At 54.8% G+C, this 24,092-nt stretch overlaps 2 protein-coding genes across 3 annotated transcripts in view; one reads left to right on the top strand and one right to left on the bottom strand.

The window, feature by feature from the left end:
- Positions 1–2: 2 nt before the first annotated feature.
- GPR179 (G protein-coupled receptor 179) lies at positions 3–16,623 on the bottom strand. The gene is made up of 11 exons (XM_070560527.1): positions 15,709–16,623; positions 14,317–14,425; positions 12,602–12,689; positions 11,930–12,165; positions 11,097–11,165; positions 10,615–10,724; positions 10,070–10,308; positions 9,747–9,885; positions 8,972–9,077; positions 8,325–8,471; positions 3–6,978 (listed from the first exon to the last, which is right to left on the bottom strand). The coding sequence occupies exons 1-11, from the start codon at positions 16,500–16,502 to the stop codon at positions 1,873–1,875; spliced, it is 7,143 nt and encodes a 2,380-aa protein (XP_070416628.1). The 5' UTR covers positions 16,503–16,623; the 3' UTR covers positions 3–1,872.
- A 5,094-nt stretch (positions 16,624–21,717) lies between these two features.
- SOCS7 (suppressor of cytokine signaling 7) overlaps positions 21,718–24,092 on the top strand; it is a 29,962-nt gene continuing 27,587 nt past the window's right edge. The window contains exon 1 of one of the 2 annotated variants that reach the window (XM_070560525.1): positions 21,718–22,832. In XM_070560525.1, coding sequence (XP_070416626.1) covers positions 21,859–22,832 — 974 coding nt within the window. In that variant the 5' untranslated portion in view covers positions 21,718–21,858. The remainder of the gene's footprint in view (positions 22,833–24,092) is intronic. The other variant, XM_070560526.1, reaches the window with a different exon arrangement.

Below are 24,092 nucleotides of genomic sequence, written 5' to 3'. Positions count from 1 at the left end.
GCTGTGGTCAGAAGAAAAGCATTCTTTATTTTTTTCCCCGTGGTTTGTTTCACAACAGTGGGTATAGGGACAACTTTTCTGTTCCGGGCTAGACCAGACCCAATGGAATTATTCTGAGGTGTGGTTAGCAAAATTTGCATTGGCTCAGAAGCTGTGGGGTTTACTAGCCAATGCCCAGAGCAACAACATACTCAAGTTACTGCTCTGAAAGCCCAGGGCAGGGGACCTAGGTAAGTGGGAGGGCCTAGATATGGGAACAAGGATATCCAGTCCCTGAAAGAGCAGGTTACTCCATTTCTTCGCCTTTTTGGAAATGGAGCACTTTGCTAGTTTTTCTCTGAAGTCCTGTAGCTGCCCAGAGTATTTACATGCAGACTCATTTTTTTCCCATTGTGTGTTTGGTCTCTTATTTTTGTCTTTTTCCTCCACGTGAATGGCATTGGTATCTGTCCAGTTAGAGGATGGGCTTACTGCCATCTTCAGGGCCCCTGCCCGCCTCTGCCACATTTTATCTGCCTGTTTCCACCTTCACCTCACCCCTGCCAATCTTGGGACTTCTTTGACCAGTATTTTTCTCCTCCCTCCTTTCGCTCTGGTAGTATCATCTGATTCCAGTGCTCTTATCTAGGACCACTCAAGCAAGGGTAGCCTGAACCGCTTGAGAGAACAGAACCAAGCTAAGGAGAGAGAGCTAAGAAAGAAGGCTTTGTAGGTACACGATGCCCTTTCTCTGGCCCTCAGGCCTCTAACCTGCCCTGGAGCACTACTCTTTTTCGGGGCAGTTACGGTGCTGGCTGTAAACTGGACCTCGTTTCTTTCTCAGGATTCTCAGGAAGGAGACTGATGTGGGCCTCTTGTTACTGAGCAAGTGATTTGGAGTGGTTCTCACATCAGAATCAGAGATTCCCCCTGGCTCCAGCTGCATTGACAACAGAGTGGGGTCCCTTTAATGACAGCACAGAAAGGCTAAGATGAGGAGAATGAGCCGGTGAGATGAACTCTCGAGATTGGCAAAAGACAGGGCAGGAAGAAGGGGAGACCATCTGAGAAAGCTGGCGAGGCGCATACTCCTTAAACTGGGACTTGGGGGGTTGGTTCTGGAAGGGAGAACTCCACCCTGGCCAGTGCGTGGAGCGATTGCCTTTCCTCCCACGCTCTCTGTCTCGGATGCTGCTTTGAATGGCAGGTGTTGATATGGAGGTAGGATTGCTTGATGGGCTTTACTTCAGGGGTCAGGCAGGGCAGGTATGAGAATCAGTAAAGCGGAAATTGGAGATCCAAAGTCAAAATGACAAGGGCTGCAAAGCATTTCAGCACCTCTTTTGAGCCATTTTCCCCACCAAATATCTTTGAACTTGAATTAAGTGGCTTCTTAAGCATCCTATGGTGACCTTAATAGCCTTCTCTGATCCTCAGTCTCCATGTTAACCAATGCCTTGTGTGGCTTAGTTTCTTCTAAAAAAAAATGGTCCTTTGTAGCCTTCAGAGAAGACTTGGGTCTCCCTATGAGAAAATGTGGTCTGGGCACTGCTGACGTCCTGTCATCCCTAACTTTGGCTTTACAAGTGAGTGTCCAGATACAGATGGCTTGTGTTGAGGACTCTAACTCGATGGGAGGCTTCGTTAGGAACAGAGCATCTGGCCTTTGTTCCCTGGAAAAGGAAGAAGAGTTGGAAGTAAAGAGAGGGTGGGACTTGCTTTTGGGGTCTGAGCTGCACCCTTCTTGTATAATTTGTCTTTGGAATGAATTGACTTCTGGCCTTCTTGGAGAGGGGATGTGGCCAAGTGTCTTTGATTCAGCTCTTTGAGAACACCTCGGACTTGGAAGAGACCATGGTTCCTGAAAACTAGCCACCTCACCTGATGGAGTTGTCACTCCCAGTCCCAAGGATAGACAGTTGGAGGGGCAAATTCTTCATGTTGAGCTTTAGAAGCTACTTCTCCTTGGTCTTCAGTTAAGGAGGAAGACTTCTGATCCTCAGCTTCTTGGAGACTTGGCTCTGGGGCTAAGCTGGTCCTTGGCCCAAGTCCTGAAGGTCCTTGGAGTTCCCTGACACCTTCCAGAGTAATAGTACCGGCTGGCTTGCTCACCTTGGGGCGGGGGCTTTTGCTGTCTGGAAGGAAGCTACCCAGAGGTCTGTGGACTAAAAGGTGTGGTGGTTTCTCAGGGACTGTGGGGAAAAATATTTCTGTCTGAGTTGCAGTTAAAGCCAGGAGGCCAGATTCCTCAGATGGGGCTCTAGTTTCCTCCCAAGGACAGATGTCTGCCATGGTGCCCTTTATTATATTTCCTTCTGGATCTGTGACCTCCCATTGACACAGCTCTGCCATCCTGCTCCCCATACTGCTTGCTCCATGGAGACTGACTGCAAGTTGGTCAGTGTCCAGAGCATCTGGCTGGGGGAGGAGCCCCCCAGAACCTGTGCCTTCCCAGGGGCAGACTGTCTCTTGCTCTCTGCTGACTTTGGCTGCTTCTTTTGAATAGAGTTCTTCAGTCCCTCCAGATCCTGCCTTTTGAAGGAACATCTCTCCTTGCCTTTGGGATTCTCTGTCCACCTCTTGTTCCAGTCCCCATTTCTCTGCTGCTCCTCCACTCACCTCCCAAGGGCAGATTTCTGCTTTCTTGGCAGAGGGCGCCTCTTCCCCTTCCCACGGACACACTTCTGCTACCCTTGCCGCCACACTGCCTGCTGCCTCACAACTGCCTTTGCCTCTGTCAGGAGCTGGTGGGGCTGGTTGTGGAGACAGACCTCCACAATCCTGACTCTCCTGGGGACACACAGCCTCCTGCTTCCCATCTGCCCTCTCTGGCCTTTCCTGAACTGCTACAACTTCAGGCTCTGTTTCTTCTGGGGCTTTCCCCTCCTTCTCTTGAGCTTCCCCTTTTCCATCCAGTCTTGACACCTCTTCCTCAGGGATTCTTTCAGTCACCTCCCAGGGACAGATCTCAGCTTTGGCACTGCTGTCAGGTGCATGAGCATCCAGGGCAGGAGCATTCCATGGGCACCCCTCAGTGAGCCTGCCCCCAATGCTGACCGGCGCCCGAGAGCCAGCTTTAGATTGGTCAAGGCACTGACTGTCTGCGTGGAAGGAAGAACCTGCTGGGGCCATGCTCTCGTGTGAACAGATAGGTTTTAGCTCATTGCTTGCTTTTTCCCCATCTTCAGTAGTGAATTCTTCTCCTTTCGAAGATGGAGCTTTTTCTTGGGTTATGTGTTCTGGGAGGGAGCCTGTCTTTGGGTCTTGTGTCAGGTCCCCTTTCTCTGCTGCCTCCTCACTCACTTCCAAAGAATGCCCCTCTGCCACTTTGCTACTCATGCTGATGGACAAGTCTGAGACCTCCGAAGCCTGAGCAGAGGGTTCCCTCAAGTCCTTCTCCTGAGGGCAAATGGCTTCCTGCTCTTGATTCAGTTTTGTCTCCCATTTTGATATGTTTTCTTCTAGAGAGGTGAGTCTCCCCTTTTCTAGAGTTTCCTCCCTCTGACTTGCTGAATCACTCCCCAACTCTTGCTCCAGTCCCTTCCCAGTAGCTCCTTCATTGACCTCCCAGGGACAAATCTTGGCTTTTTCACTGGTAGGCGCTTCCTCCACTTCCCAGGGACATACCTCAACTGGCCTGCACCCCACACAGTCCAGTTCCTGGAATCCAGCTTTTGGTCTGTCAGTGTCCAGGGTGTCTGAATGCTGAGAGGAGCCCCCTGGATCCAAGGCTACCTTCCGCTCCTGGGCTGGCCTCTCTGGCTTCTTTGGAGCAGTAACAGCTATCTTGCGGGGTCCAGAATCTGCAGAAGCCTTTCTTGTATTGATTGGCAATTCCCTAATGGCCTCAACAGCCAAAGCCCTCTCCTGCGCTGCTCCAGCACTCCCCTCCCAGGGCCGGAGCCCGGCCCTGTCGGCAGGCAGAGTTCCCTCTGCGTCCCACGGACGGATCCCAGCAGTCTTGCTTCCCACACCACCTGACATCTGGAAACTGGCTTTGGGTCTAAATGTGTCTTGAGGACCTGGTTGTGGGGAGGAGCTGCCAGGGTCCACACTCTCCCAAGGACAGACTGCTTCCTGCTTCTTGTTCTGTCCCTCAGGCTTTTCCCAAGCTGTGACATCTTTGATTCCTGATGTTCCAGGCATTTTCTCCTTGTCCTTTTGAGAGTCTCCTCCTTTTCGTGCCTGTCCTGATGTCCAGTCCTCTGTTGTTCTTTCATTCACCTCCCAGGGACAGATTTCTGCCTTGGCAGGTGTTACTTCCTTTATTTCTGGCCTATAGTCTTCCTGTGGACTGTCCTGCATGGGCCTCTTTCCTCCATTGCTGAGGAGTTGGCCACCAGCTCTGGATGAGGAATTGTCTAGACATGGGCTGGAGTGCCCAGGGGCCGTGCTCTCCCAGGGACACACCAGTTCCTCCTGTTGACTAAACTTCTGCTCTGCTCTCCCAGTTTGTGCCCCTGTCTCTCCAGAGCTCCCTTTTCTGGAGGTTTTCCCCTTTTCCTGGAGAGATTCTCTACCTGTCCCCTGACTCAGCATTTCCTTCTCTGTTACCTCGTCACCCAGCTCCCAGGGACACAGCTCCGCTCTCCTGACAGCAGGAGCGTCTCCTGCCTCCCATGGACACACCTCCACGATGCTGCTGCCCAAACCCCCTGAGCACTGGGGGGTTCCTGGGGCCTGAGTGGAGACTGCTGTGGGACCTCGGAAATCTGTCCTCTCCCATGGACAAAGAGACTCCATGTCTCCACCCAGGTTCTGTTCTTTCCAGAAGGTTGCTTTCTTGGGAGATTTCTGCTTTTCCTGGGGGAGCTGCTTCACTCCCTCCTGGGACGGTTTCCCATTCTCTCCTCCTCCACTTGCCTCCCAGGGACACAGCTCTGCCTTGGCCTTGTTGGGTATACAAGCTTCTGGGCCAGTGGCTTCCCGCCGTCTCTTCTCCACCTCTCTAGCCTCCGCACTGCCCGACGTCTCAGACCTGCCCTTGGTTCTGTCCGAGTCCTGAGGTGCTGACCGAGGGGACAGACCCCCAGGATCGGCACTCTCCCAGGGACACACAGCTTCCTGCCCCCTGACCAGCCTCTCTGGCTTTTTCCGAGCAATGGCGACCACATCTTTGGACTCTGACTTTTCTGAGGCTTTTCCCCTCTCCTCTTGAGAATCATCTAGATCTTGTCTCAATGCCCCCTTCTCAGGGGCTCCTTCAGTCACCTCCCAGGGGCAGATTTCAGCCTTGCTGCTACTGTCAGGCTGACATGCTGCTGCCTCGGTGACTTCCCAGGGGCATACCTCTGCCACCTTGCAGTCAGCACTGCCCAGGGACTGAAGGCCAGCTTGAGGCAGTTCCTGCCACCCCACAGGGGCTCCTTTTGCTCGCTCAGCATTTTTGTCCCCAGCTGTGCCCTGCCTGACTGGCCTCAGTGTGGTAGGCCCTGTCAAACCTGCTTTCTCAACTTTCCCCTCTTCTAGGCTCTGGGATGTCCTCCTGCCTCTGTTGTCTTGTTCCCTGCTGCCCTCCTGGTGACAGACTTGGAGCATTCTGCTGGTGTGAGCATTCTGTTGGTTCTGGAGGGACTCCTCATCGTCACAAGGGGTGAGGGCCGCCTGCTTACTCACTGCCTTGGGCCGGCCTAACCTGGGAGATCTGGGGCATGCCCCCACCCCCTCTCCTGAAGCTCTGCGCTTCTCCTCCTTCTCAGGACTCCCTGCCCCACTCTCCTTCTCTCGGTAGGTACTCCGAGAACGGGTCAGAGCTTTGATAGCCAGTCCCAGGCTGCGCATGGAGCCCTGCTGAACAGGGGTCTTGAGGCTGTGGGATTTAGGGAGGATCTTGGGCTTGTTCTCATCCCCATCATCAGCTTCCCCCTGGAGATGGCCATCCTCTGTGTCCTTCCCATTCTCCCCAGACCCCCTTCTCTCTACTGCAACAGAGAGGGCCCGCCAGAGCCTGGCCCGAGCTGGGGCCGGGGAGTGGCTGCTTTGCTCTGGCCCTGAGGGGCCTGCTTGAGCCACATTTTCTTTCTTGACTGGCAGTTCTGCATTCTCCCAGGGACAGATAAAGGTGAGTAAGTTAGGGCTTTGGGGGGGTCCTGGGACTGGTGCCAGGGCAGGGGCCGGAACTGGGGCTGGAGCAGGCATCAGAGCTGGAACCAAGGTGGAGGTGGGAGACAGCATCCTTGGCTCCCCCAGGCAGGCCCCAGACAGGGCCATGACGGGTGTGGAGACCTGGTGCCGAATAGGTGGGTGAGGCAGTCTTCTCACAGCCTCCTCGTGAAGCTTCCCAGAGGCGTGGGAGCTGTCCATGCTGCTGCTCTTGGCAGGGGAAGGTGGGGCTGACAGGGGGCCTCGAGCTCGCTCCAGCCTCCTGGACGGCCTCCGCCCTGGGCTCACCAAGGCTGCCTCTGCCTTCTTTCTCTCCTCTCGCTCCTTCGCCTGCCGATAGGTCTCCTCCAAGTAGGCCTGGCTGGCCACGAGCAAGGCCTTTTCCCTGGAGCCAGCCACGACACTGAGCGACTTCTGCAGGGAGGCGGGCCGGGCTCTGGGGAGCTTCTCTCCCACTGTCAGGTTGTGGGCGCTGGCTGACCTGAAGCCCAGGGCAGGGGGCCCTTCCTCTGGCTCCGGGCTCTCAGCCTGAGAGGCCTTCTTGGCTAACTTCCTCCTCAGCAGTGAGTCGAGGAGAGGCGGGTCCTGCTCCCTGCGATGGTCGTGGTCATAGGTGCTGCAGGACTTGCTCAGGGCCGGTGGCCCCTCAGGTTCCTGGAGGCTGGCGCTGAGGAGCCGGCGGCGGGAAGAGCCGGGCAGGCTGCTGTGGCCCGGGGAGCCCGAGTCCCGGGAGTGCTGCCTGGTCAGGGCCTCGGGGAACTCGGCCAGGCACCTCATGAAGGAGCGGCCCAGGCCCTGGCGCCAGCTGCTCCGCTTCTTGGGCAGGTGGGGGTTGTTAGCAGCCATTTCCTTGGTCTTGTGGACCTCTAGCTGGGCATAGAGCTTCTTCAACTCGTCCTGCGGGGAGGGAGGAGTGAGGAGAAGAGCTGACGTTCAGATGGGGGGGCTAAGCTCTCTCCAGCCCCTGGCTGCACTGTTGTCCCCTGCGCCCTTATTCAGACCATTTCCTCTAGGGGATCTCTTTCCCGCCACGCTCTGTCCCTTCCCTGCTTTGAAAATTCTCAGAAATTCACCTCTCTGTTCCTGCAAGACCGGTGCCAACCTAGTTCCAAGCCAGATCCACTCAGTGCTGGGCACTGTGGTCTGGTGGGAAATCAGCAACTTTGGGGATGGGAAACCTGGGTTTGAGGCTGCTGACCCATCATGTGCCTCAAGGCTATTTCCTTGAACTCTGAGCCTCTGCTTCTATAAAGTAACAGTAACTGGCTGCCTGCTTAGGTAGCTTCCTTAAGAGGATTGTATGACGTTGAAGGCCCTGTGGGTGTGAAAAGTGCCATACGCAGGTGTAAATGATGGAATGGGGCTTTGAAAGTCATACTTTGGGTTTATCCCCAGAGCCAGCATAGGGAAGAGTAGACTGGTTGTTGCTCTGCAAAGTGGAGGGGGGTGCAGGCGAGCATTGCTGTGGCAGTGGGCCTCCCTGCTGAATTGGGGTCTCAGTTCAGCCTATACCCAGGGGGGCGGAGCTCAGAGGGTGAGGAGGACACAGCGGGAGAGGCAGGGGCAGTTGGGACGAGGGAACTGGGAGATAGAAACAAGTCAAGTCTAGAGGTGGGCCCCAGTGGAGGTGGAGGGGGTAGACAAAATGACGTTCTGAGGTTGTTCCTACACCTTAGGTTTGATAAAACAATGGGCTTAGACCACCAGGTCTCCTTATTTCCCACCCACTGAGCCTCTCGTTAGGGTTCCCCTGACTATAGTGATACTCCTAAGCAGAAAAATAGGAGTAAGGATGCTCTCTTACTGTAGGACTCAGGAAGATCTTCCTTTCTCTAAGATTGCCAGGTCCAGGGAAAGGGGATCCTGGTGTGGAAGTCTCTGGTAGCCACTCACTGCCTGAACCACCCAGCCCCACGGCTGGCCCTAGGGTCACCCACTGCCCTGGTGTGGGTCTTCTTAGTCTGCACTCATGATGCCGCACTAGTGGGGGTGGAGGACACGGGATTGGAGCTCCACTCATGGCTCTGCCTCTAACTGGCCAAGTGGCCTGGGCCTCAGGTACCAGGCTGGTATGTGGCCTCCTTCAAATACAGTCATGGAGAAGGGAGGGAGGCAAGTCTTGGAGAGAGGGAAAATGAGGGGCAGGGCAGGGGACCTGCAGTGGCACACAGCCCAGGTGGCAGGGCAGCAGTGCCAGTCCCTAAAAGCTAGCATCACAAGGAGGCGGGGAGGGTGGCACATACCCGAATATCTCCGGGGTCCAGGCTGCGATCGCTCCAGGCTGACGCGATGCTGCTGCCAAGGTAGGAGGCCGAGCGCTGCAGGCCCAGCTCATCCTCATAAACCTCGTCCACGATCTCCTCTCGGGGAGGAGCCCCCGACTTCCAGAACTGGCCAGGGTGGGCATGATTGGAGAAAGAGTCACCTGGGCTCCCTGTTCACTTCTACACCCCCTGCCCTGTGGAACACGCCTTTACTTTGTGAATCCTCACCCCACCTCTGATTTGAAATTCTGGGGGTCCGAAGAGTTTTGCTCTGCCTTATCCTCCCTGACTTTCTCTAGCTCAGAGACCAGGGGGGTCCTAACCCCCGCCCCCACAATTCCTAGCCCTGTCCCTCTTTAGCTGCTCCTGAGTTGGTTTTCAGTTGTGTTACAAGAACTCCTTCAACCCTAGCTCGTATTCCTTTGCTCAGGGATTGGAGGCAGAGAGGTGGTAGCTTCCTCCCCCAAGTGGCTCCTGGCTTAGGGCCCAGGTTGCTCAGAACCCACTCACCCCAGGGTGTCATCCTCACTCTGACCTGGAGAGGGCGCTGCTGCGGCAGCAGACGCACAGTGCCCCTTACAAAGGGCTGGGGGTCTGCCTCACATCCAGAAGGGGGAAGACCTCACCTTAGGGATGAAGATCAGAGCCAGTGTGGCGGTGACTGTGCTGTGGGTGTGGAAGAAGAAGAGGAGGAGGGTCCAGTCTGGGTGCAGGGAGGGAACCAGCACAAACCTGAGGGTGGGGTAGGAGGGGGATGGTTGGCAGCAGGTGGGATTGGCCCTCCTCCCTGCCCCCCACTGGCTTACCTCCCCAGCCCCAGCCCTGATCTCCATGGAGGGGCTGGGTGGAATGACGAAGATACTCTTTCTTCTTCCTGCCCTCTCTAGGATGTAGGTCCTACCTCATGTTAACCCCCACCTCCAGGAAGCCCTCCCAGACTACTCCAGCTCGCCTTCTCTTCCTGCCTATAGCACAGACTCATGCTCCACAACTCTGTTATGGGCTGCCCTGTGGGTTGATTCTGCCTCCGCCACAGGGCCAGGTCCTTGTAGACACTCAGCAGGCCTGTTGCTGGGATCACCGAGGTATGAGGGGGAAGAAGGCAGGGAAAATTGAGTATGTGTGGGAAGGAGCATGATGGGGGTGCTGGAGAAGTGGCTTAGGAATGGGAGAGGAATTAGGAGTGGGGCACGCTTCCTTTTCTTGGGTGTTGGGTGAGACATGGGGTGCAGGAAGGGTATCTGTGGAGTAGGGAGAGAGCTACAGGTGGTGGGCCTTCCTCACATTGCTAAGGCATAGTAGTGTTGCAAGGGCGGCCATGGGATTAAGGGACCTCACCTGGGAAAGATGAGGCATGATGTTGGGGTGGGAGGAGTCATAAGTAGGAGCTCCTGTCCTCACCTGGCAGCATGGAAGGCAGCGGAGAGCAGCAGCTCGTTGTGCAGGGCGATGCCCATGTAGCGTGGCTCGTGGAAGGCGGAGGGGACAGCCCGGGTGGCGTAGCAGAGGAAGCTGCCCCAGCACAGGAGCAGCATCTCAGCTGTGGGGAAGCAGGGAGGGACAGAGCCAGGCACCACCTTAGTAGCCATGCTGCCCCTTTCTCTGTAGGGCTTCCTGTGGGGACCCTGGGCCAGGGGTCTGGGTCCAAAGCCAGAGGACAGGACAAGAGGACCCCTGGAGGTGTAGAGCCAGGGGCCAGACTGGGCTCAGCAGAAGCAGCTCACCCACAACCATGATGTAGTCCCAGCGGTCGTGGTGGCAGAGGTAGAAGTGGCGGCCTGTGGGAGTGTGGCCTCGGGTCACCAGGGATGTATGCTGGATGCCTCTTTCCAGGACCCCCGCCGTCCACACAGCCAGGAAGCCCAGCACTAGCAGCAGGAGCAGCCCCAGACGCCGCAGCAGCCGCCCGCTGCTCAGATGGGGGCCCCGCTGGGCCGTTCGAGAAAGAAAGAGCTGGAGCACTCTACAAGGGTGTGGATGGTGGGTGGGGGGCATGGAGGAGGACCAAGGAGAGGGGCCAGGGCTCTGGCCTCTGTCCATTGCTTCCCTCCCCTCCACACATACCTGTCCTCCCATCCCTTCTGTGGTTCACTGCCTCCTCACCCTCCAGAAAGTTACATGGGGGAGAGGGCTACAGTGATGGGAGAAGGCCTTGGGGGCACAGGGGAGTGGAGCTGGTAAGGGTCTGGCTGTGAAGAACTCCATTCCAAAAATGAGCTGGGGTGGCCTGGAGTGAGCAGCGTGAGAGCAAGGTCTGCCCAGACCCTACCTATAAAGCTTGAGTATAACGGTGCCGTAGACAATGGCAAAACCCAGCAGCCGGACCCAGCGGAGAGCGATGCAGCGGAATATACTGGGCTTGAAGTACAGGATGAAGACCTGGTGGGGAGGGACAAAAAGGGTTGCTCTCCCCTGCACTTCCATTACGTGCCAGGCCTCTGCCAAACACACTGATGATCCTCCTAACAGCCTTGCAATAGAGGCATCGTCGCTCCATTCTGTAAAGGAGCAGCTTAAGTCCTAGAAAGGTTAGGTGACTTGTAAGTCTCACAGCAGATCATAGAGCCCTGTTAAGCCTGGACTGTTTGGCTCCAGAGCTCACTAGGCCAGCCTGGCATTTGTGGATATGAGTAGGGGATTTTGAGGTCTCTGAATCCCCCCAAGAGGGCAGAGAGGAAGAAGGATTCTGGGGTTTGGAGGGTGCCAGGTTGAGACTTGGGAGGTAGGGTTAGCTTCTGGCCACAAACTCACAGGGAAGTACAGCAGCAGGGATCCAAAAAGGATGGTTTCCAGCAGGACAACTCCAGATGCCCGGATCCTCTGTGAACCCAGAGAGAGGCATGTAAGCAGGGCAGTGGAAGGACAGACCCTGGACGATGGTCCAGGAGGGTCTCAGCCCTGTTTTAGGAGTCACGCTGTGGCCCTGGGCTAAGGTTTCCCCCTGTAACATTAGCTCCATCCTCTCCATCCACACCCATGCCCCCACTCCCACCAAAGGCTCAGCTCCACTGGCACTGAGCCTGGCTAAGGCCAAGGTTTCACGTAGCCCCTGCCACCCCAGCCACCTGCCCATCCCAATCCCAGCCTGGGCCTTGCTGCAGAAATGGGCTCAAATCAGAGGTTGCTGGAGCTAGAAGAGATCTCACGTGTTTTTCCAAGCTTTGGGTCAGACTGCTCCCTTGTCCAGATAGCCCCTTCTCTGCCTGCTGACCATCTGGTTGACTTTCAAGCCTGGTTCACCTCCATCCTTGCCCCTGTCTTGCTGTGCTGTCATTTTATTTACATGTCTGCTTCCTCCATTCAACTGGGAGCTCCACGAGGATCTGGATCCCTTCCCCTAGTGCCTACACAGTGTTTCGAGTCGAGTCCAATGCCTTCATTTTACAGGTGAGGAAACAGATCTAAGGCCACCGGTGAGGTCACTTGCCTAATGTCCCATAGTGAGTTAGATTAAGAATCAAGGCCAGAACCTGTTTCTCCCATGGAAAGTTCTAGTCTTAGGTAGTCTCTAGTTTTCAGTTGATGCTAGGGACCCAGGATGGGTAGGACATGTGTGCAGGAGAGAGATGTGGGGCCTTCCTTGCCTTGCTCCGGCGGCAGCGGTAGGAAACCAGCATGCTCAGGAAGATGGCCAGCATGCAGCAGGCCTGGCAGGCCAGCACTGCTGCCCGCAGCGCCAGGGCCTCATCCACCAGGCACGGTGTGGCATCGATGCAGCTAGTGCAGCCCTCAGCACATGGCTGGCACCGCAGCAGCCTCCTGGAGCTGCCTTGTGGGGACCCAAACTGCCCGGAAGGCTGGGCGGCACTCTCCTCTAACCCTATAAAGAACAAGATGGGTGCAGGGAGAGAGGCCCAGCTGGGGCATCCTAAGATCCCAGCCTTCTCTCCCGATGGTCACCACAGCCCTCTCCCTGCCCTCCTATGGTCCCTAGCCCCTGGGGTCGGGAAGGGAAGGAATGAGGAAGTGGGTACTCCCCAGGGAAGGCAGGATAACAGGAAGAGGTGATGCCATGCTAGGGCTCATTATGAGGTCAACTTGCATCAGATCGGTGTGTTATGGGCTCATTCTCAGAAGGCACAGACAACCCCAAACTGGATCCTGCTTGCCTCTCCATCTCTCCACCTCTCTCTCTGCCCTTGCCCCACAAATTTCCTCCCAGTGTCTTACCCCAGCCTGCCTTTCTTCCCCAGATGGCCCCCTGCAACCAGCCTAATGTGTAAAACACCTGCCTGGCCCTCACCACAGTTACATACCTCTGGGGCGGCTCTCCCCGTAGAAGCCAGGTCGGCAGCGGCAGAGGTAGCGGCCAAGGACAAAGCCCTGTCTCTCTAGGGGGACACACTGTGGGAATGACAAACACAACGGGTATTTACATGGGGCTTTCCCTCCTGGGAAGAGATGGAGGGTCCATCTGCCTTTCTATCCATGGTGCCTGGGTCCACACTAGGGAACTTCACCAGAAGCTCTCCCTAGTCTAGGGAAGTCTCCCCCCTCTATGGAAACCCTACTCTACCGCCCACTACTGCCTCTCCTCAAAGAGACCCCCAAGCAAAGAGTACAGGGATGGATCACCCTTTTATTCAGACCAGCAGAGTGATGGGAGCCTTATAGGTCTCATTCACCAGTGCCCAGCTATCTCTAGAGTGAGGTGCTGGGGGGAGATGGAAGTAGGGAGGACTCCAAGCACAGCCACATCTGTGTGCCTACATCCTGCTTCAAAGGTTGCCCATCAGCCTCCCTCACTGGCACACAGGTGGGTTGAAAAGGCCCCCACAGGGGAGCAGCTTCCTCTGCCAGGGGCCATCTGGCTTTGACACAGGACTGCTTCCCCTAGCCCTAATGCCAGCCTAATGCCAGGCTGGTGGGATGCCAAGGCCAGTTCTTTATTCCACTTCTGCCCATTGATGTTTGCCCAGCAGGGGCCAGAGCAGACCTCAGAGCCAGACAGGGAAGATGAGCACATGGATGAAGCCAGATATGCTGGAGGGAGTGGTCAGGAACAGACAGCAGTGGGGCAAAGGAAGGGGTTAACCCAGGGAGACTGCATAGCCAGAGGGTAGTGCTTCTGAAATTGTGACCCAGCTTCCCCTCTTGCCTGGACCATGAACACACTCTTCCTGCCACAGTCTGCACAGTCAGACAAATGTGTACCCAGAGATGTGGATGTGGCTGGGTTTAAAAGCACACTGAACAATGGGAGCCCTTCTCTCTCCCTGGACTTATAGCTCAAACACATGTGTCCTGAAGAGCAGCAGGTCCCCAAACCTGCCCCACCTCCCAGCACGCTGCAGGGCTCGCCTTGGCTTCAGTCCAGCTCAGGAACAAGCATGCAGTCAATGTAACCGTGGAGAAGATTAGTTCATTGGCCTCCCAGTTTCCCAGTACTGGGCTTTCAGGATTACCAGCCATTGCTTTCCATTATCCAAATTCTCCCGCATCCGTGACTTTGATTCTGCCAGCATCTGGCCTGGGTTCCATCACCTTTACCTGAGTCCCAGAGCCTTTCAAGCTCCGTCTTTGGTTAGATTCCTCCCGGGCCCCAACCAGCAATTCCACTTATTTCAACAAACAAACACCGACAGAGCATCCTTTGTGGGACAGAAGGAGCCTGCAGCTCTGTTGACAAGGAGAACGTGGTCCAAGAGAAGGAAAGGGGATGATTAATAGAGCTCAGGAGGTGGTCCTGGGGAGGGATCCTGGAGCATGCAGCACCAGAAGGGAGAGAAGACAGACACACTGAGATTTCAAAAGAAGAGGGTGGCTTTCTCAGGTGGAGGGTAGAGGGTAGGCTGCGTATAAAAAGCCTGATATCTCATCTTTATCTATCTCATCACCAGGGACTCCACTGATGCCTTGAGAAGCTGATATGCCTTTGTCAGCTGCTCCTTGGAGCTGGGTGGTGGCAGTGATGGGAAAGGGGGTAGGAGGCAGGACCCTAGTGCCGCCCCCCCATCCTCCTTATCCTTACCTGGGTGCTGTTGAGATCACATAGGTGCGTGTTACCGTACCAGCCTGGGCCGCCGGCACACTGATTGATGTCCACGCTCTGAAGATCTACATCCATCTGCACCTGCCCCCTAGGACAGTGAATGGGCACTTAGGGGCACAGCAAAGGATGCCAAGGTGGACACGTGTCCTTGGGCTGCAGACTATGGGGCAATGCAAGCTTTGCAAACTTTAGCACAGTGGCTGCAATGTGTCGGGAGAGAGGGCAGACATGCATTCGTTTCTCTGGTGCTATTAACTCTCACTGTCTCTGTGGGCAACAGTCTCCCTCTCCCTAGGTTATCCCCCCGTCCTTGAGCTTTTCAACATCCTATCATTTCCTGGTTTCTATCAATGGGTAGAGGGAGGGGGCATGTCAAGACATGTGGCAGCTGGGGCTCTGATGATGTGTCTGAAGGAGATTTTCACACTTCCCCACTACGCACATACACACACACACAGAGCTCAGCTATTAACCACCCCTTCACTCTGCCTAAACCAGGTCTGAATTGATCACAGCAAAGGAGATGGGGAATGGAGGAGCCCAAAGCAAGAGCTGCCTGGCCCAAGGGCTTTCAACCTCTGCTCTGGGCTGAGTGGGGAGAGAGCTGGCAAGGAGCCAGGCTTCCTGCCGGTGGGAGGGGAACCCCGTTGGGGACAATGAACGGGGACACATAGCTGGAAAGCAATGTTGATTGTTGAATGCCTTGCAGTATGCCCATTTGCTGCCTACTTCCCACCGGGGCTGTTAATCATCTCTTTACTCTGGTTGAGGGGGGTCACTTATTTGAGGAGTATCACAGGCTCCTGGGTCAGAACAGGCAGAACAGTGGAACCTACTTGATGTAAGAATATAGCCATTGGAAGTGACCCTGGGGACCCTGCCAACTCCTGGACAGAAAGGGCAATGTTCAAAGCCCCCCCAAGAATTTTCCTTTCCATGGAGAAGCCTCCTTTTACAGCTCTAGATTGCTGGAGAGCAGCGAGTGGGTTTAACTCCTAGAGTGCCCATCTGGCTCCTCTGAGATGCCTTGTTCATAGATTGTCACTGTCTTCCACATCAGGCCCTCTCCTGCCTCTTACACCCACTACTCAGACCTGGGGGCCAAGATATATGCTTGGCTATACCCACACATCTGTATACACACACGTGTATACCTACATGTAAGTGGATTGATTCATACACAGAATGTACATTCACACCTGTTTATGTTAACATAGTTACAGATTCCCAGAGTCAACTGCAAATACACACATCTGTGCCCCCCAGACACACATGTGCATGCCAAATTGCTCATGCACAGCTGGCTGGACTTGAACCGCCCCCACCCCTATGTACCCACAAATGCATCGAATCCTGCACAAACCCACTTACCTGACCTCGGGGCTGAGGTCTGGCTTGAGTCCGTAGAAGGTGGCCGAAAGTGTGATAAGCCAGCCGGGACGGAGCCGGCCCTCCTGGCATTCCAGGAAGGGAGGAGACAGCCTCACGTGCTGTATGTCCCCCACATATCCATCTCCCCGTGGCCACTTGGGGCTGCCGAGGCTCTGTAGGTCGTTGGTCAGCACCCGCTTCTGCAGGGCAGGGGTGTCCAGGGCCCCAGTTGGGCTCTCCTCCTGCACCCTGTTCCCAGACAAGTCCTGAAGGATGGTCTCCTCCCCCATCCGGGTTGCCTGCAAGGCCAGCTGCAGGTGGCTGGCCTCTGGTGGAGGGTTAAAGGTCAGCAAAGCCCGGTACGCCCTTGGGTCCCCCTCAGCCACGCTGCGGACCAGTGCCTGGTACCACTCCACATCCTCCTCCACACTGGACTCACGGATGTCGTTGGCTTGTAGCAGCATGTTGAGGAAATTGGCGGCCTGGGCAAGGGTGCCTGCTGCCCTCCACAGGATTGGGGGGAGCCCTGGTCTGGCTTCTGCCCCATGGGCTTCATAGCGCTCACTGCAATTAGCCCCTGACAGCTGTTGGGCATCTCCAGAGTAGAGAAAAGCCAGGGCTGCCTCAGGCCCCTCCGGGGGGACCCACATGGGTACAGATCCTGGCTTGATGTGGGAGGACAGCGGGGGCAGAGAGCGGAGGGGCCGTGGACCCCCTAGAGCCCAGCCGCAGAGGAAACAGCAGCCCAGCAGTCCCCACAGAGGAGGCAGCACGACCACTGTCCTGGTGCCCATCCTCGGGGCAGCTGTCAGGGACCCTGGGGTCCAGGCTGCCTGGGGGATCTGGCGGCAGGAGAGCCCAGGCAGAGGCTGGCTGCAATCTGGGGCTGCCTGCCTCCACGCCTCCTATCCTCGCTTTCTCTCTTCCTCTCTCCCTCACGCTGGCGCTGTCTTGCTTGTTTTTTCTTCTCTATAACGTCATCAGCTGGCTTCTGGACGTAGGCATGAGGGCTCTTCCCCCTTCTCTCTCAGTGTGGCCCCCTATCACAAACCCTCTAAATCCTGGCACACCACTCTTCCCTCCCCCTCTTATCCAGTATCTAGGCCCCCTCCCCTGACTCCCCACCTCACATCTGCTCCAGAGAGAGAGAGATGGGAGGATAGAGGAAGGGAACAGTTGTTCTCTCTACCTCTCCCCCTCCCTCTGCCCTTTGCTCCATTAGGAGAGATGGGCAAATCCGGGATGGGGTGCCATAGCAACCACAGATGAGCCTATGCCCCTCTCTCCGCCCCTCTGCTCCACTCAGCCTCCTGGCAGCAATTGCGATGGGCATGATAAAGGGCCAAGCTGCATCTCCTGGCAATCTGCTCTGGCTGCCTGTACCCCCTGACACTGTGCTGCTGACTGGAATTGGAGATTGGGGATGGTGAGGGTGGGAAAGAGAGCCTAATATCACCACAATTAATCTTTGTACAGACTGTGGCAGTTTATAAAGTGTTTTTCACGTGCGTCATCTCAATGAATCTTCCCCACAACCATGGATGGTAAATATGCTTAACCCCATTTTACAGATGCAGACACTGAGGCTCACAGACTCACCCAAGACCACCTAACTGCCTACTTTGAGTTGAGACTCAAACCCAGAGCTCTGACTCCCCTATACTGTCCCATCAAATCACCACCGTCATCTTGTTATGTTATTCAACCTTGGAGATCTTAATAAAGCCTCATTACAGAGGAGTAAATCAAGGCCCAGAGAGGGGAAGGGACTTCCCTAGGACCACATTCTTGTTCAGGACAGAGCAGGAGCCTCCACGAGGTCTCCACCTCCCAACCCAGGGGTACCTTCCTTCTCCTGCACCGCAGAGTCAACAACCCAGCCGGTGGCGGGGAGGGGAGACATCATGGGGGCAGGGAGAAGAGAGTGAGCAAAGTTTCGCCTCCACTTCTTCCATCTTCATTTTGTCATCCTAGACTCTGCCTTATTCCTTTCTTCATGAAAACTGTGCCTAACCTATTCTGCTCTTCCTCGTTTTCTTACTCCTCACATCCTTCCCTCTGTTCAACATCATAACCGGGGGGCCCAGAGTTAGCACTGTCTGAGGCAGCCTCCTTGGATCCGGAAGGGTGTGGATTCTTGCGGGTAGCCGCAGAATGAAGCCCCTGCCGCGCCCCCCCCCCCCCCGCCACTTCCATCACCTTTCCACTGCCAATGTGCTCCCACTCACCCTGCGATCTGGCCCCACCTGTGCATGCTGTCTCTTGGCTTCTTCCCTTCTCTCTCTGTCCCCTACAATCTTAAACCTTTAATGTCTCTGATCACTGAGTATATGTAGGAAGGGATGGGTGGTGGTTGCTAAAAACTTCCCTTGCTTTACAGGTGGCCTCTGCAAACAACAATTCTGCTTTAGAACCCTAAATGGGAATGTAAGGAGTGGGAGGAGGGGAAGGGGGCTAGAGGACACCCCCAAGCAGAATCCTTATGATGGCAGAACTAGGAGTGCCTCCAGCCCAGACCTTTCTCTAATACAGAAGGAAACTAAAACTAAAAGTGAATGTCAGCAGAGTGACCTTCTCCAGGCCGTAAAGCCATTGAGTGGTCAGTGGGGTCAGACCTGTATCACACATCCCTGGCTCTCTCCTTGGCCTCTCTGATAATGTGTGTGTTAACAGAGAGAGGATGGAGGGGAGCAAGTGACCCATTCCACATTCTCGGTATGACTGGTTGCCATTAGCTGAGGGCCAACAAAACACATTAGGTGAAGACAAAACAGTAATCTGTTTTTTCCTCCAAGAAGCTTTTAATAATAATAACAACTAATGTCTTTATAGTGTTTTAGCATTTAGATGTAAGTTTTCACTTAATCCCCACAACAGCCCCATCTAAGGGGGATTATTATTGACTTATTCTTACAAATGAAACAGGTTCAAAGATGCTTAATTATTTGCTCTTGGTCGTACATCCAGGAAATGGCACGATTGGGACTCAAACAAGATGGCAAGTTCCAGAGCAGCAGGGACTGTGCCTGTCCCGCTCATCCCGCAGCCCTGAAGCATAGCCCACTGCTGGATGACTGGGGGAACCTCAGGACTGGCTTAGGTCTCTGAGTTGTTCTCCACATACCTGTTGAACTGAGGGTCCTGCCACTGCAGGAACCACTGACATAGCCCTCAGTGAAAGAGGTATGTGTGGACACAAAACCCACTCAACAAACACAAATACAACTCATACAAAGATACACTCCCTTTGCTTGGAGCTTAATTTTCAATGTCTTTTCCAGGACCTGGGCTACAGGCCTGGACATTTAAGAAAGTGGAAAAAGGCAGCATTCCTTGCCCTGCCTTACAAAGAGCCTGTGTGTGTCCCCCTGAGCCTCTGTGCTCTGGGCAGGTGGCGATACCCCAGGTGGTGGACATGGTCAGCCTCCCTCCGGGGCCAAGAAGCAGCTGGACAGCAGAGGGCGCTGCCGAGCTACACGCCTTGCATTCATGGGGTAATTTGTTCCAGGGCCAGAGACTTTTCCAGAGACAGCCAGGGATGTTGGGTGGGGTGTTCTGTGATCCTATAGCAATTTCATTTCTTTTCTCCAGGAAGCTGAGTGACACCTGAGAGAGAGAGGGTAGAGAATAAAATCTTTGGAGTCAGACAGAGCTGGTCTTGAATTCCACTCACCTTTTTGAACTCTGACCCTAGGTGAATAACTCTCTGAGCTTCAGTTTCTTCGTGAGCAAGGAAGGATATTACTTCTTTTGTGCACAATTAGAGATAGATTTGTATCAGGAGCCTCCTACAAGGTGTGAGGTTGAACCACCATTCCATGCTTAGGTATCAAGGGCCAGACACAGTCCTTGGCACTGGAGAGTCCATGATGGGGAAAAAGCAAACATAGCCCTGCCCTCCTGGAGCTTACAGCTTAGTAGGGAAGCTAGACTTTAATCAAATAACCCCACAGAGAGATGACAAATGACACCTGTGCAATACGTGCAACAAAGGAGTGGTCTTGGAGCTCAGTGAGGAGGAAGTGCCTGGGCAGGGAGATTTCCCTGAGGTAGTGAGGAGTGAGCCCAATCTAAAGGATGAGTAGGAGTTTACTAAGCAAAAAGAGAAGGAAAAAGCCTTTAGAGAAAAAGGAATAGCTTATGCGATGGCCATATGTGTGCGAGCCAGACACAGGCTAGCACAGGGGAGAGAGCAAGGTGGAGCCTGGTGGGAAGTGAGGCCAGAGAGAGACAGGGGTCAGACCCCCACAGGCCTCCTTAAGGAGTTGTGTCTTTAGCCTAAGAACAATGGGAAACCATGAAGGGTTAGAATCACAGGCTATGGACAAATTTCCATCTTAAAAAGGGCTCTCTGGCTGCAGGACTCATAGCAGACCCTTAACCCTCTTCCCCTCGATGCACCCTCAGGTACTAAAGTTGCTAAATTCTGCTGGCTGATCCTCCTCATCCCTTGCATCCCTCAACATCTCTCATGGAACAAGTGCATTTATTTCCTAACTGGCCTCTCTGCCTCCAGTCCCATTGCCTCTACACAACAAGCTTGATCTTACTTGATCTTCACAACCTGCCTGCAAGTAAGCAGAGCAGCAATCCTTATCCTTTTGCAGATAAGAAAAATGAGGACTAGTGGTGCTGTGGAGCTGGCTCATACAGGCTTGTGAAAGCCAAGTGTTAAAATTTCAGGAATTTTGCAAGCCCGTTGTTAGACACAGTCACTATTAATAATTAAATTGAACAATCATAATTAAACAAATATTAAAATCAAAGATGTCAAAACTCATCACTTCCTAATAATTTTACTACTATTATTTACCCATGCTCTCAAGGTTATTTATGTTGTTGTATTTGCATGATGAAACTACTACACAATGGTATGCTACTGCTCGTCTCTTTCCAACTCTGTGTTCAGTAAAGTCAAGTTGATAGATTGAAATCAGCCATGATGGGAGTATTTACACCATGGAAATCCGCAAACGCTGCAAATGAAAGCCTTGATTTATTTTGTCGATTATCTACATTTAAGAAAGTGATGGAGAAAATGTTAATTCAGATTTAAAATTTAATATGTTATATCTATAGCTTATACATTGTGCATAGCACAAAAATTGAGGAAATGTACTTTCAGCATTTGAAAATCGTTTTCTGAGTCAGCAAAGGAGTCGCTCTCATAACTGACAGTTTTTCTCTTTCCTCTTACATTGACATAGAGGAAAATATCAACCAACATTCATTCATGTCGCAGTTACACTCCTCCATCAATTGAAACCACAGGTCGGCTACCCACACAAGAATTTGGCAAAAATCAGTGTGCAAGGGAGAATCAATAGGTTCTATTATGTGAAATCAATTGGTGAGAACTATGTGAGAATCAATTGGTTACATGAAATCAGCAATTGTATGTTATTATTTGTAAATTGTGTACTACACATCCTTTACATCATTATAATTTATAAACTTATGTACTGATACATATGTGCATACATTCTCCTTTTCCTCCCAGAGAGTCGGCTGTTCAACATTTAGCAGCACACTGGGTGTAGAACACATTATTCATGTGTCATTCCATATTCACTGATGCCAGGAGGATACAGTTAGTCAATGAAGAAATGACTCGGCCACGGTTACACATCGCATAGCGGCATAGGCGGGACCAGAACCAGAGGTCCCCTCTAGGCCAGCGGCTCTCCCAGGACCAGACCGGGCTTTCCGCGGCCGCTCCACCTGACCGAGAGGGGTGGCTTCGGCCTGAGCGCCCGGGAAGTGAAAACCAAGAGCCGGCGTAGGAACGAAGAACCAGGCGTGAAGCAGTCCTCCGCCAATAGCGGCCCAGGCCGCGTGCAACGTCACGCTCCGTGGAGGCCGGCGCGAGCACGCCCTGGGGAGAGGGGCGTGGTCACAGCCTCCCGGAAGTGACGCCATCCGCGGGGCGGTCCTCGGCGGCGGCGGCGGCGGCGGCGCGAGGCCTGCGCTAGCGCTGGGCTCGCCGACCGCCCCCCCCCCCCCCCCCCCGCCCTCCTCTATGAGGCAGAGGCCGCGGCGGCCGTTAGCGCTGTCGCTCCGGGGGCCGCGGCGGGCGGGGCTCCGGCGGAGCCCGGCCTAGTCCCCACCCCAGCCCGGCTCCCAGCCGCCCGCCCTCCCTCCCTCTCCCCGATGCAGGGGGCCGAGCTCCGGGATGGCGAGGCGGCGGCGGCGGCCGCTTCGTACCGCGTCCTGAGCCGCCTGCTCGGCTATGGAGAGGCGGCCCCCGAGCCAGGCCCGCCGCCGCCGCCCCCGGGCCATGGTCCCCCGCCGCCACCCTTCCTCGCGCGGCCCGGCCCGCGGGGCTCCCGGCCGCCGCAGCTGATGGTGTTCCGCAACGTGGGTCGGCCGCCGGAGGAGGAGGACGCGGAGGCGGCCCCGGAGCCGGGACCCTCGGAACTGCTGTGTCCCCGGCACCGCTGTGCCCTGGACCCCAAGGCCCTGCCGCCGGGGTTGGCGCTCGAGCGGACCTGGGGCCCGGCGGCTGGACTAGAGGCGCAGTTGGCGGCTCTGGGGCTCGGGCAGCCGGCGGGACCGGGAGTCAAGACGGTCAGTGGGGGTTGCTGCCCGTGCCCGTGCCCCCCGCAGGCGCCCCCTTCGCAGCCCCAGCCCCCTGCTGCCGCCCCGCAGGCCGGGGAGGACCCCACGGAAACGAGCGACGCGCTGCTGGTCCTGGAGGGCTTGGAGTCGGAGGCCGAGAGCCTGGAGACCAACAGCTGCTCGGAAGAGGAGCTCAGCAGCCCTGGCCGCGGAGGAGGAGCGGGCGGGCGGCTTCTGCTGCAGCCCCCAGGCCCTGAATTGCCCCCGGTGCCCTTCCCGCTGCAGGACTTGGTTCCTCCAGGGCGCTTGAGTAGAGGGGAGCAGCAGCAGCAGCAGCAACCTCCCCCGCCCCCGCCTCCTCCTGGGCCCCTCCGGCCCCTCGCGGGCCCTTCTCGGAAGGGCTCCCTCAAAATCCGCCTCAGTCGCCTCTTTCGGACGAAGAGCTGCAACGGTGGCTCCGGCGGTGGGGATGGGGCCGGCAAGAGGCCTTCTGGAGAGCTGGCTGCTTCAGCTGCGAGCCTGACGGACATGGGAGGCTCCGCGGGCCGGGAGCTGGACGCGGGGAGGTGAGACCGCCTGGGGGCTGGCTGACAAACTCTCTCTCCTTGTTTCATTTCCCTTTTATTCTGTTGCTAACACGATCCTGACAATTCTTATGGGCTCCATGAGGAGGCAGAGACTTGGGGCTAAAGGTGGTGACATCGCCCATTGGGTCAGAGCTAATTATGGGAACAGCTCTCGCTCTTAAAGAGTTCTTCCCGGTGACACCTCTCAGCTGGTTAACGTCTCTCTAGGTGGGAGGTGATTTGAAACCCCCCTCCCCACCCCCACCCTGGCCCAGCTTTTAAAGTTTTTCCAAGGTGCTTGCCTACCATTACACTTGGCATAGAGGTTGCTGGAAATGTTTGGCCTTTGGGGCAAAAAGTTGTTGTTGCATTTTGACCACCTTATTATTCTGTGTATCAGCACCCCACCCCCTTCGCACTCATGCATATAAATGATGTGACAAACTTGTGCAGTTGGAGGCCAGCAATCAATTGGGTGTCTCTCTTCGAAGTGTTAATGTTTTCCTGGTTGGTCCCTTAGTTATATTGGTATCTCAGGCGTGTGTGCTGACCACTGCCTGTGAGAATAGAAAATGGTTTTGTTCTCAAGCCCAAGTGAGAATTCTAAGTATGAGGTATGGACATTGGTGGATGAGTTCTAGGCCAGTTGATGAAAATTCCAAACTTAGACATTGAGTTTTTTTCTTGCATTTCTGGAGGGTGGATTGCTGTCTGACATCCCATGTTAGATCTGTAATATCCGTTTAGAAAACTGTCAACTTTTGTGTCAATGAAATGAGACTTCCCTTGTGGTGACTGCTGTTGTGGTTTGTGCTACTGAATGGGTTCTTAGAAAGATTGGAATTGGTTTTGGTGCAGGTCATGTGATGGATTCTTGAGACGCTAGCAGCCACAACCCAAGGTTGAAGAACAGGCAGACGAATAAATTGAGAACTTTACTGTGCACCAGAATCACGTGGGGAGCTTTTGGAAAAGATCACTATGTCTGAGTGCCCAAGAATTTTGCATTTTTAAGGCTCCCCAGTTGATCCTGAAGTTCTGACCTGAACTGGGAACCACTCCTCTGTGGACTTCTCTTTTCAAGGGAACTTGGATACTCCAAGAAGGAAGTGTGGGGTCAATTTGTCTTTGCTTCCCTTTCTGAACAACTGCTCAGGGGCTCATCTTGGGGATCAGACCAAACCAGAACTCCCTAAAGGAATCAGTAGGTTATGCGTGGTGCCCCTGCAGGTAGGCCTGTTTCTGCATCTGCCTTCCAGT

This window comes from Equus przewalskii, chromosome 10 (assembly GCF_037783145.1).
Source record: "Equus przewalskii isolate Varuska chromosome 10, EquPr2, whole genome shotgun sequence".
In the NCBI taxonomy this organism is placed as follows: domain Eukaryota; kingdom Metazoa; phylum Chordata; class Mammalia; order Perissodactyla; family Equidae; genus Equus; species Equus przewalskii.
This window is presented reverse-complemented; position numbering and strand designations above follow the sequence as displayed.